The sequence below is a fragment of the Lutra lutra genome, chromosome 3, assembly GCF_902655055.1.
Source record: "Lutra lutra chromosome 3, mLutLut1.2, whole genome shotgun sequence".
NCBI lineage: Eukaryota > Metazoa > Chordata > Mammalia > Carnivora > Mustelidae > Lutra > Lutra lutra.
In genome coordinates this window covers 118,408,488-118,420,701 of record NC_062280.1, presented here as the reverse complement: position 1 = coordinate 118,420,701, position 12,214 = coordinate 118,408,488, and the positions used below count along the sequence as shown (strand labels likewise).

Here is a 12,214-nt window from a genome sequence, read left to right as displayed (position 1 = left end):
CACTGCATCTCCAGATATCAAAATACCCAACGAAACGTGGACAGTGAGACCTCATAAGCCGAGATCAAGCTTCCAAAAGAATTGAACAGCCCGGGATCTTCTCCAAAAAGCCTATTCGTGGTCCCCTTTCATGGTGTGTGTGCACGGGCGGGGGGGAGACGGGCTGTAGACTTCATTCATACTTTCTTTCTTTCTGAATAATCTGGGTCTCTCCCACCTCAGATTGAGTAACCGTCTTGTGATTTCCCACTTGTGGAAGGGAGGTAGAAGCGGGCAGAGCCTAGGTGCTGCACCCTTTGCCGCGGTGCAGATGGCTGGACACCCACATCCAGGGCCCTCGGAGAAGCCCCATGCCAGCCTTGGCAAGAGCAAAATTTGTCTCCCCCACCACCTCCAACCACAGCCCTTGTTTAAAATCGATTCAGAAAGGGAGTTCAAGGTGGCGTTGGCTGAGTTTGACTTTGCGGGAAGAAAGAAGCACGAACTTGACCAGTCCCGATGGCCCCACCTGTTCGCCCTCTCTGAACCCAAATTCCAAGGAGGAAACAGACCCTGCGCCACCCTGCTGCAGCGGAGAGCCTCGCAAGGAAATGGAGCCTCCAGGGCCTGAAGTAAAATCTTCAAATCGTTGGGAACGTCTGTTTTTCTAATAATTAAAGTGTATGTGTATATATGTATGTGTGACACACATACATATATACACACACACATATATATACATACATACAATAGTACTGTCAAACTAGTCCAAGTAGAAATAATAACGGCAACAACAGCTATCCTTTAACCCCACCCATCCCCAGAACTCAGGGAGCCGAGGCTTGGGGCTTTGCATCCTGTTCAGGTCACTAGACTCAGTTTCCCCCAGCTCTGACCCCGCGCGGAAGGGCTAGGGTGGCGAGGGGCCCCGGGGCGCTTGGGGACCCAGGGGATTCCAGGCGCTCCGGTGTGCTTGGGGCACTGCGGACTCCAGGATCTCCAGTACCTGGGGGACGGGGGCAGGCCGATCGAGTGAACCATGTCCCAGGGAAGTTCTGGCTACCGGGTAGGCCCTGCGCGCCCCGCCCGCAGCACTGGGGGCGGCCGGACAGCGAGGAGCCTCCCCCTCCATAACTTTCTAAATAGCTTCAGGGAAGAGGCGGAGTGTGGCGTGCAGTTAAAAGGCGTCGCAGGGCAAGCAGGTGTGGAAGACCCGACGCGCCTGGTGCGCTCCGCTCTCCCGGACTCTCAGCCAGTCGGCGGCGCAGTAGCGCACAGCGAGCGCCGAGGCAGCCTCCGCCACCACCAGCCCAGACTCCGCGGGAGCGCACAGCCGCCACCCGCGACCTCGCGGAGCGCTCCCTCCCGCGCAGGTGAGGCCGCGACGCCGGCGCCCAGCCCTCAGCGCCCCGGGACGGCCTGGGCTGGGGGATCCCGCTTCGGGAGGGACCCCGGTACGGCTTGGGCTACCGGACCCGGCGCCGGGAGGGACCCCAGGACGGCCATCTGGGAGACCTGGACGCGGCCGGGGAACCCAGATCCCCCCAACTGGACCCGGCGTGCACTGAGGCCCCTGCATCGTCCGTGTCCCGGGCAGTCGCGATAGCGGACCCGGGGCGGAGGGCAGGGGGCGAGAGCGAACTTCGGGAAAGGAAGTTCCTTCGGCAGAGCTCTGAAATTTGAATCGGGCTGTTCAGGCCGGATTTGCAGCGGCGCGCCGGGGAAGGGGACGTGGTAACAGAACCCCAGAGGCAGTGATCGGGTTCGGCGCGCGAGCGGGGGGAGGGGAAGCCAGCCAGTCGGAGACAGTTCGACCTCGGGGTGATTGATTGTCGATAATATTCCTCCGAGGAAATTCTCGCACAGCCGCCGGGTTGCTCTAACTGTAGCCAGTAGAAGTTTTTAATTGGCTGAAGGCTTAGTTCATGAAGAAAAATCAATTTCATTTGTTAAGCAGGAAGCCTTTACAGGAGGAAACTGACCTTTACCTCCTCACACTGTCTTTGCAAAGAAAATCACTCAGGTCGAGGTCCGGCAGAGATTACCTAGAACTCCCTGCCCCTGTGAGCCCAGAGACCCAGACAGCAGCCTAAATCTGAGTTAAGAGTTCGGTTGCTTCTCTTTCTCCTAAACAATCAAGAACATTTATCTCCAGGTGGCTTTTCCAGCTGGAAGGAAAGCTTTAGGACAGTTGTTTACAAATGAGGTAGTGTACAGCTGAGAAACGTACTCTTTAGGATGGCTGCTTTGACCTTTCAGTGTTCCCTCAGTGGAGGGGGGAAATAAGCCTAAATGGTGTGTGTCTTTCAGTTTTCTGATAGCCGGACCCGTATGACCATGACCTTTTACTTGTGACTCTGTCTTGAAATGTTTGGTGATAGCCATGTCCCCATTAGCCCTTTGAGTCTCTTTCAAAACTAGCGTGCTCAGTCAGGCGCAATTACAGACACCTGTGAGGGGGTGGGGGCGCTCTATGGGGAGGTCAACCATCCAGAAAGTAAGGATTGAGAAGTTAAGGGGTAAAGAATTCCTTTTGCCTTTTTTGCAACCCGGTGATTCACCCAGTGCCTTCCCTGAAGAACAGAACCAGCTCCTCAACTCACTGCTGGCAGAACTCCAAACAATTACAGGGTGGTGTGGGCCAGATAGGAGCCTGCCCATGACCCATCTGCCAGGTCAAGAAAGGCAAGAGAGCAGCTCCCTGGATTATTTGAATATTGAGAACAATTCCTTCTTGAGCTCTAACCTCTACCTCATTCGGGGAGCAAATTTTAATTTGCTCCTCTTCCTAAAAGGATCTTTAAAACAGGTAGTTGCAACTCAACCAAGAACTTTAAAAAATAACAATAATACAGGGTGTGCTTCGAACTGAATTTTTCTCAGCTGATGATGATTGGACTGGTTTACAGAAGAATGTGCCATCTTTGGTACTGTGGAAGAGGCAAAGGCATAAGCCTCACCCATAGGTTTTTAGCCAGATGTATTGAATTAAACTATGGACAGTTTAGTTCAGTGAGTGTTCTGCTTTCCAGCTGGTAAGTGCCAGAGAGGAACTGGACTAAATTTCATAAAGTTGTTTGGCTAAAAGATGAATTTTGGTTCACCTAAGGATCTCCCAGACAGTCTGTGTCTGAAGAGTCAGGGCTGAACTGGGGACTAAACCCTGGTTTCTTCCAGTTGATGTGTCTCTTGTGGAGCTGAGTAGGGCTAAATGTTTCTTGAGCACATTTCAGTCATACATACTTTTCCTGGCTGTGACTCTTCTCCACCTCTCTCCTGCCTCCTCTGGGCAAGGTCGCTTTGGATGGCTTCAGCCAGACCTTGATGCCCCACAACTGAGACCAAGATGAGGCACAGTGATGAAAGGTATTCATTCCATGCCTGCTTAGGAAGTCCATCAGGAAACAGGACCAAACTTGCTCAAAATGAGAGCATTTAACATAAGAGTAGAAGGAGGATTTACTATCAGCTTAGAAGGTGTGGAAAACCTATCACTCACCAGAATTGTAGAGAGGTGGAATCCTGTTTACAAGAAGGGTTGATTGAGACAGAGGGGGTGTAACTATGAATAAACGAAGACACCTCCTATTCTGGGCTGAAGAGAAAGCCTCTGTCTCATGAAACATTGATCCACAGGCTTCTCCAAATCCCTTTTCAATGAGTAATACATTACCCCCGCTGGCTTTGGTTCTGCACTTAGATACAGTGACTCACCCTGTAGGGCCAGTGATGGGGGGAATCAATGAGTTAAATATTCTGTCATTTTTCTTAATGTGCCTCTTTAGAAACACTTCTAAATTAAAACCAAAACCCACAATAAAAATGTACAGTTACAACAATTACCAAACAGATATCCCTCAGTACTGACCGAGCAATCAGTCTCAGCACGGCAGTGAGGACCACCAATCCATAAAAAAGTTTGCCAAAATCCTTGCAGAGTAACTTTGCTCCATAGATAGACTGATTCTAACTTGTTCCTTTCTATGCAGAAAAAGGAAGTGAAGCCTTTTGTGAAATTTTAACTTGGGAGTGCCTTAAATATAAACTTTACCGTAGGTACCAGTCATTTCACTACTGCACCCCAAGTCCATGAAAATGAACTGAAATATTTTTAAGAAAAGTGGCACAAGGGCTCCTGGGTGGCTCAGTTGGTTAAGCATCTGCCTTCAGCTCAGATCATGATCCCAGGGTCCTGGGATTGAGCCCCCTATCGAGCTCCCTGGAGAGCCTGCTTTCTTCTCTCTCTCTGCCTATTTGTGCTCTTTCTCTCTGTCAGATAAATAAATAAAATCTAAAAAGAAAAAAGAGAGAGAGGAAAGAAGGGAGAGTGGGAGGGAGGGAAGGAGAGAGGGAGGGATGGAGGGAGGAAAGTAGGAGGGAGAGAGGGAAGAACTCTGCAGGAAGATGTCCCACTGGCCTTTAAAGAAATGCTGGCCTCAGCTAGTATCAGTCCCCATGGTACCATCCAAAACTTGGGGCTAGCAGGCAGATGCAACAGCTAAGTGCTGATGGAGTGCTGAGTAATTCAAGCAGAGTCTGCAGAGAGTTGGGTCAGCACTAATTAGTACCTTTAAGTTAGTGAATACTTTTGCTTGTGGTGCTCCTCCCCCAACCCCCAAATCTTTATTATGTGCTAAACATCTGGTGAATTATTCAGGTGAATAAGCTACTCTTTATTAGAGAATGCATACAAACATGTTTCAGGTGATTTGAGAACTACGCATCTAATCCTACGCAAACTAGGTTGGTTTTGTTTTGACCTTTTTTGGTGAGGTTGTGTAAGAGTTGGTGTTTGCTCAAGAAGAGATTTAAGACTAATGCCTTTCCTGGGACCCAGAGAAGTCTCCCAAATTCTGTCCTGACTAGTCACTCCTATATTGTGTTCACTTTGTCTTTTCCAGTGCAGACCACCCGGAGGAGAAGATGGATTGGAGCACACTACAGACTATTCTGGGGGGTGTCAATAAACACTCCACTAGTATTGGGAAGATCTGGCTCACAGTCCTCTTCATTTTTCGCATTATGATCTTGGTAGTAGCCGCAAAGGAAGTGTGGGGAGATGAGCAAGCTGATTTTATCTGCAACACTCTACAACCTGGGTGCAAAAATGTGTGCTATGATCACTATTTCCCCATCTCTCACATCCGACTCTGGGCCCTTCAGCTGATCTTTGTGTCCACACCAGCTCTCTTGGTGGCCATGCACGTTGCCTACCGGAGACATGAGAAGAAAAGGAAGTTCATTAAGGGAGAGATAAAGAGTGAATTTAAAGACATTGAAGAGATCAAAACCCAGAAGGTCCGCATTGAAGGGTCACTGTGGTGGACCTACACTAGCAGCATCTTCTTCCGGGTCATCTTTGAAGCGGTCTTCATGTATGTCTTCTATATCATGTATGATGGGTTCTCCATGCAGCGTTTGGTGAAATGCAATGCGTGGCCTTGTCCCAATACAGTGGACTGCTTTGTTTCCAGGCCCACGGAAAAGACTGTCTTCACGGTTTTTATGATTGCAGTGTCTGGAATTTGCATACTGTTAAATGTCACTGAATTGTGTTATTTGCTAATTAGATATTGTTCTGGAAAGTCAAAAAAACCAGTTTAACACATTACCCAGCCAGCGGATAAAAGATAGGGAGAAAAGGATGAGGCACAGGTGCTTTGCTGTCCAGGCACAGTCACCAGCATTTCCCAAGATCAAGATTCTTATCTTAAACGCAACCATTTGAAACTGCTCTAGATCTCAGTGAAACTCCAGATGCCTCCAGCAGAGCTTTACTCTCCTAAAGCTTGAAAACAAAGGCATAATTCTATGCCTATACTGATTTGTACTACAATTAGTTCCAGTAAAACCCCATGCTGGAAGGGGTTGTGGGTGTAGGTACTCTCAAATTTTAAATAAAGGACATCAGCATTTGTTTCTCTTTCTTTGAGGAAAGGAGAGAAACTCTGAGTTCTAAAGAGGATGCTGAGAAGTTTGGGTTTCTTCCCTTAGGGCTCCCTTTGCCGCATTCCCTGAATTAAAGGTGAACATAGAGATCCTTGATTCTTTTATTCGCTTGGAAAGTTTTAGTCTCTAACAATGGGCAGGGTTATCTAATGCTTCAAACTCTGTCATGCTTTTTTTTTTAAGTGAAAACTTTAAAATGGGTATGTTCTTTTGATCTGCAAGATGTTCTGAAGCCATTAGATGTTCCTCATATTTCAAAGGCTCAGATTATGATATGCGTGCAACTAGACAATATCACTGAATTTAAAATATGGCCTTTCAGTTTTGAAAAATTTGCAGTGCCTGAGAAGTTGTTTGCTCTATTAATTGTGGTATGTAGCGCATGAAAGCATTTCAGCCTCTCACACATGAAACCACCTAGAAGTACTTAGTGATGGCTTATAACAGCAAAAGGCCTCGTTTCCAAAATTTAGGTGTAATTCTGCATGAGAAATATGGACTGGAAGGACCACCAATCACCCCCAACTACAGGCTAGCACAAGACACCTTCTTTCCTTTATAGTGTTTGCCTTTTCCATTACTGTGGTAAATGGTAGGAACACTGATTTAAAGAGGTTGCTTGGGAATATTTTATAGCCACTGTACAATTTAATGGTGTGGAACAAAATGGAGCTCCAAAAGAGTAGTTACTATATTTTAAAGAACAGATGAAAAGACTAGACTCTAAATTCTGATGACTAAAAACGAGTTTCATCTACTTCAAAAGATTGCTTCCCATTTCAGCATCCAGTTTTCTTAAGTGAAAATAGAATTGATAGACCTTTGTTTTTAAATAGAAACTAGAGTTTAGAAAAATATTTAGCAGTTCTATAGGACAAATTGAACCCTAAAATTGTCATTGTGCTTGACATGGTTTCCAAAAAATGGTATTCAACATATTTTAATGAGGGTAAACATTTTCCTGTTGCCAAGAATAGCATTGTAAAAACATTTTGTAATAATAAATAGCTTTAATTACATGCTTGTAACTAAAATAATTTTTAATGTCTCAAATGTCACTTAAAATATTAAAATATAATTAATTCATAAAATAGCTATTTAAAATCAATTATAGTTTCTAATAGAAGAGCTAATTTTAATGTTATCTATAGCCTGTTTTGTATGCTAATATTTTCTATTTTGTAACCCCAAATGGTTAAGTTACCAGGGTATCTGTCCACCGTTCTGGCATTCTTCTACCCACTTACAGAAAAGTCTCTGTTATAGAAAGCTTGACAGGGGAGGGAGAAGGAGAGATTATTTTTGCCCAACCACATGCTCCCCTCAAACAGGTTTCTGACAAACACATGCAGTGTGATGTGTGGACTGGCTTTGTAAACTGGAGAATGCCAAGATGGGTTTATGTGACCCGTTTTGCTCCTAGAAGAATCATGAAAGCTGACACTTAAAAATGTGATTTATGGTAAAGTTTGGCCAAGGCATGAGAAAAATTCTATAAGGTGTCTTTTCTAAGGGATTTTATTTCTGTATATTTATATGTAATCAAAGCTGGTCTTGCAAAACTGCTTTTTCTTCCTTAGTGCCCTCTTCTATGGGAAATAAGCCTGACAGATCAGCCTGTCCCTGTGTGTGTGTGAGCGCCTGCTGAAAGGCTTGCCTGGCCCTCAAGTGTTCTCCCCCGTCAGCCAACAATGGTTCCATCCTTTCAGTAGAATGAATCTTCAGCCCAAGGACCTCAAAGTGTTTTACACATTAATATTTAAGAATTTTTTTTTTTTTACAGAGATCACAAGTAGGCAGAGTGGCAGGCAGAGAGAGAGGAGGAAACAGGCTCCCCGCTGAGCAGAGAGCCCGATATGGGGCTTGATCCCAGGACCCTGGGACCATGACCTGAGCCGAAAGCAGAGGCCTTAACCCACTGAGCCACCCAGGCGCCCCAATATTTAAGAATATTTTTATGGAGAACCACACACCATATACTTTTTTAATGGATTTAAGAGGACAAAAAAACAGGGGTGCCTAGGTGGCTCAGTCAGTTGGGCAGCCAACTCTTGATTTTGGCTCAGGTCATGGTCTTGGGTCATGGGATGGAGCCCCGCATCCGGCTCTGTGCTCAGCAGCAAGGTCTGATTGAGATTCTCTCCCTCTCCCTTTCCCTCTACGCTCCCCCCACCACTATCTCTCTTTCTCTCTCTTTAAAATAAATAAATCTTTAAAAAAAAAAAGGCAGACAAAAAACAGCCAACTTTCATCCTAGTAATAGAAAGGGGATAAAAAATGTCCCTGGCCATCTTCCACAGTGCTCTGCATGCAGCCTGTTAAAACAACACATGATTTTTTAAATATGTTCACTCTTGAAAGCTATGAAGATTATTACTCTCAAGGTTTTAAAAGACTGGGTCAAAGTAATTACAGATTACTGCTGACCACTTTTAAGAACTTATAGAGAGGTCTGGCCACATGCCTGAAAATTAGAGCTTGAACTCTGAACTTGAATTTAATCCTCAATATACATCTCAAATTCATCATTCATGCTAGGTAAGAGAAAGCTTTGCTTATTCGTTGATTGGTTGGTTTTTAAAGATTCTGCCAAAGGATCTTGTGTCTGGTTGGCTGCATCAAGGCCACAGCCTCACTGGCCTCACACAACCCAGCCTCCAGGAGGGCCCCAGCACCTGCAGAACATCCAGGTATGTGACCTTGGGAGCTTATAATCCCCAGGTGCAGTCCAGCTGCTACTTCAACCTGCAGTAAACTGGCACTGGTGGTCTCAACTCTTCTGTAAATATACAACTGTCAAAGGTGAATTGCAATTAGTATGAGTGAATCAGGGCCAACTTCGGAGGACAAAGTTAATATTCTCCAGGGCGGTCTGGCCTGAGCTGCCCAGCACTGCTACCACTGACCTCAGCGGTCAAGTAGACAGCAACAGGCAACGTGCTGAGAAGGGTTTATGGTGGGTAGGCTGGAGTTCACTTATTTTCTCTGGACCTCAGTTTTCTCATCTTAAAATGGGCTTACTGAATACTTGCCAAGTTTACTGGCAACCAAATACAATAATTTATTTAAAAGCTTACTATGTCGTAAAATGCTAGGTAAAATACTGCCATCTCTTTTCCGTAAGATAGATCCCAAGCTGGAAAGATGATCGGTGGTATTTTAGATAGAAATGACTCCAGCAAAGCTTGATAAACTGGCCACTGGAAAAAATGCATATTTACACAAAGCCTGAACTAAGCACAATAGAGAGGGAGAAGAGAGAGGAGGGTCTGGGTGCGAATGTCACAGCACAAGAAGGGTGATAACAGCAATGCTGCTCTACTGAGAGAAAAGTCCACAGGGCCATAAGGTTTCCATTCATCTAATTAGAGTCTCTATAACCAAATGTTTTATGCATGTGATCTCATTTTGCCAGCTGCCCTGGCAAAAACAGTCTTTCATTCTTTTGAATGGACAGGGACGGTGCCCCTCTGGGAGGTAACACCCTACTCAAAGGCCAATAGCAGGCAGTCCTATCGCACAAAGGGTGTGGTGGGTTGAACTACTAGAATTCTCCCAATGCACTTAATTCCGGAAGCTAGTTTCCAAAACCATAGGGACTCCCCATCTTCCCCAGTGTCGATAGGGTTAAGAAGGAGTCCTGAAGTCTTGAGGGACTCCATTCCATTCCTGTGCATCTTGAATTATTCATTTACTCAGCCAATATTTACAGAGTACCAACTGAGTGCCAGGAACTACTGGGCACCGGGACTGCAAACAAAAGAAAATCTCTGCCTTCATGTTGAAGGAGGCAGTCTACAAACAAATCCCTGTCGATTATATATGCTGCAGATAAGTGCAACAGAGAAAAACAAAAGTGCATAACGGAAATAGGAAGGGCCAGAGGCAATGAGAATCCCTATTCAGTATAGGGTGGTCTGGGAATGCCTCTCTGCTAAGAGCCTAGAATAAATGGAGAAGCAAGCCAAACTGGTATCTCAGGGAAGAGTCATCCAGGGAAAGAAAAAGGCCCGGACACCAGAGTCAGGGACAGAATGGGAAGAGATGAGGTCAAATAAGGTGGGGGTGGGGGGTGGTGGTTTGCAGATAGTACAGACCTCCTGGGGCTGGAGGTCATCAGAAGAATTCCTCATTGTGCTCAAATCTGCCTGTTTATAACACCAGCTCACCAGCATCTGTTCTGCCCTCTGGTGGACCCAAAGTAAGTCTGTTTTCCACTTAATAACCTTAAATAGCTGAGAACAGATCCCAGTTCAACCCCAACTTTATTTTCCAGCTCCACATTTCCCTGTTGGTCATACATTCATTCATCAAAATTAAGCAACTACTGTGTGCCAACCTACTTGTTACCAGTAAATAAGAAAGAAAAAAACAGGGGCACCTGGATAGTTCAGCTGGTTAAGCGTCTGCCTTCTGCTCAGGTCATGATCTCAGGGTCCTAGGGTCAAACCCCGCATCGGGCTCCCTGCTCAGTGGGAGTCTGCTTCTCCCTCTTCCTCTGCCTCTCCCCTCCACTCATGCTCTGTCTCTCATTTTCTCTCTCTTAAATAAATAAAGCATGTTCTCTAACCTCTGGCAGTCAAGCAGTGGTAACAGTACCAGGAGTTTGCAGGCTCCTCCTCAGGACAGGGGGCTTCAGTACACCAGTGTCCTCCAGAAGGGAGATGCGGCCCTCTAGCATGGCCCAGCACTGGGGTGACTCTTCTAGACATATTGACTCCAGTGAGCTTTTTAAATGCTCATCACCAGGGCACCTGGGTGGCTCAGTGTGTTAAAGCCTCTGCCTTCAGCTCAGGTCATGATCCTGGGGTCCTGGGATCGAGCCCCGCGTCGGGCTCTCTGCTCAGCAGGGAGCCTGCTTCCTCCTCTCTCTCTGCCTGCCTCTCTGCCTACTTGTGATCTCTGTCTGTCAAATAAATAAAATCTTTAAAAAAAAATAAAATAAATGCTCATTACCTTTCCTCACCTTCAGTTACAAGACCACCAAGGTGATTTATGTAATTACAGAATTAATATATAAATATATTTGCACTGAAAATTAAATGCAGAAGTAAATAAAGTCAAATGTGAAGGTTTCAATTCACAGCGCTGCTTAGAATTACTAACTTCTCCATGTAAACGCATCCAGTATTTTCTCTATGTGATTGCAGTTACTTCTATACATATACACACACACATACATAACCACTTTGCATTTCCTACATATTTTTTTCTGTGATAGCTTCTCACCTGGTAATATGCTTTAGAAATCTTTCCAGGTCACTATGTATAAATCTAACTTGTTCTTTTTAACAGATATACAGTATTCTGTAGAATGACTGGGCCATAAATTGTTGAACCATAGCCTTGTTCATGAACAGTTGCGCTGGTTCCAAGTTTTCAGACTACTCCCTCTCCCCTTTCCTTCCCACTGCCCTGCCCCCACCTCCTACCAAACTTTGTACACAAGCATTTTTCCAACCTAAACGCAGGCCTCTACATTTTCCCTGTTGAATTTCATTTTGCTGATTTTGGCTCATCCCTCTAGTCCATCCAGATCTTTCTGAGCCCTGTATTCAGATTATTGGCAATTCCTTCCAACTTTATGTCATCTGTCAGTTTAATTAGCCTGCCTTCTCTATAGTTATTTAAGCCAATAAAAATGTTGAGTATGGAACAACCACCCAGTTTTTCCTTCCAGCTCAACGTCAGTTCATCTTATCAGCATGACTTGAGTTTGGAGTTTTAAGGATAAATGTACTTAGCTGCATCTAGTTCACAAGTTTTTATCTTAATAGTAAGGATATTATGACAAACTTTGAGTACCTTACAAAAGTACTTAAGAATATTTGTCACTTCATTATCCATTTTAAAAACACATCTATTAGCTCCTCCTATGTGCAGAGCATTGTTCTAAGCCCCTGGCGAGTGCAAAGATGATTTTAAAGGGTCACAATGCAGAGGGAAGATGTGTATGACATGGTTACTTTACAAAACAGTATGGTGTGGAACCAGCAGGATGTGACAGGCACACCAAAGCACCACAGAAAGAGTTCAGGGTGTGAAATAGTTTCTTTTGGGGACCCACATAAACAAAAAGCTAAATCATGAAAGATGGCAGACTTTTGCCATGAAAAGACCTGAGACAGGGCGCCTGGGTGGCTCAGTGGGTTAAGCCGCTGCCTTCGGCTCAGGTCATGATCCCAGGTCCTGGGTTCGAGCCCCGCATCGGGCTTTCTGCTCAGCAGGGAGCCTGCTTCCTCCTCTTTCTCTCTGCCTGCCTCTCTGCCTACTTGTGATTTCTCTC

The 12,214-nt window shown here is 45.5% G+C and overlaps 1 protein-coding gene across 1 annotated transcript; it reads left to right on the top strand.

Annotated features, from left to right (window-relative positions):
• The first annotated feature begins 1,141 nt into the window (after nucleotides 1-1,141).
• Nucleotides 1,142-7,670, top strand: GJB2 (gap junction protein beta 2). The gene is made up of 2 exons (XM_047722855.1): nucleotides 1,142-1,352; nucleotides 4,881-7,670. Exon 2 carries the CDS (start codon nucleotides 4,903-4,905, stop codon nucleotides 5,581-5,583), a length of 681 nt encoding a protein of 226 aa, XP_047578811.1. The 5' UTR covers nucleotides 1,142-1,352; nucleotides 4,881-4,902; the 3' UTR covers nucleotides 5,584-7,670.
• Nucleotides 7,671-12,214: the final 4,544 nt, after the last annotated feature.

Bases quoted from the DNA above. Each gene is read 5' to 3' on its own strand.
- GJB2 (XM_047722855.1), top strand. From the start codon at position 4,903: ATGGATTGGAGCACACTACAGACTATTCTGGGGGGTGTCAATAAACAC.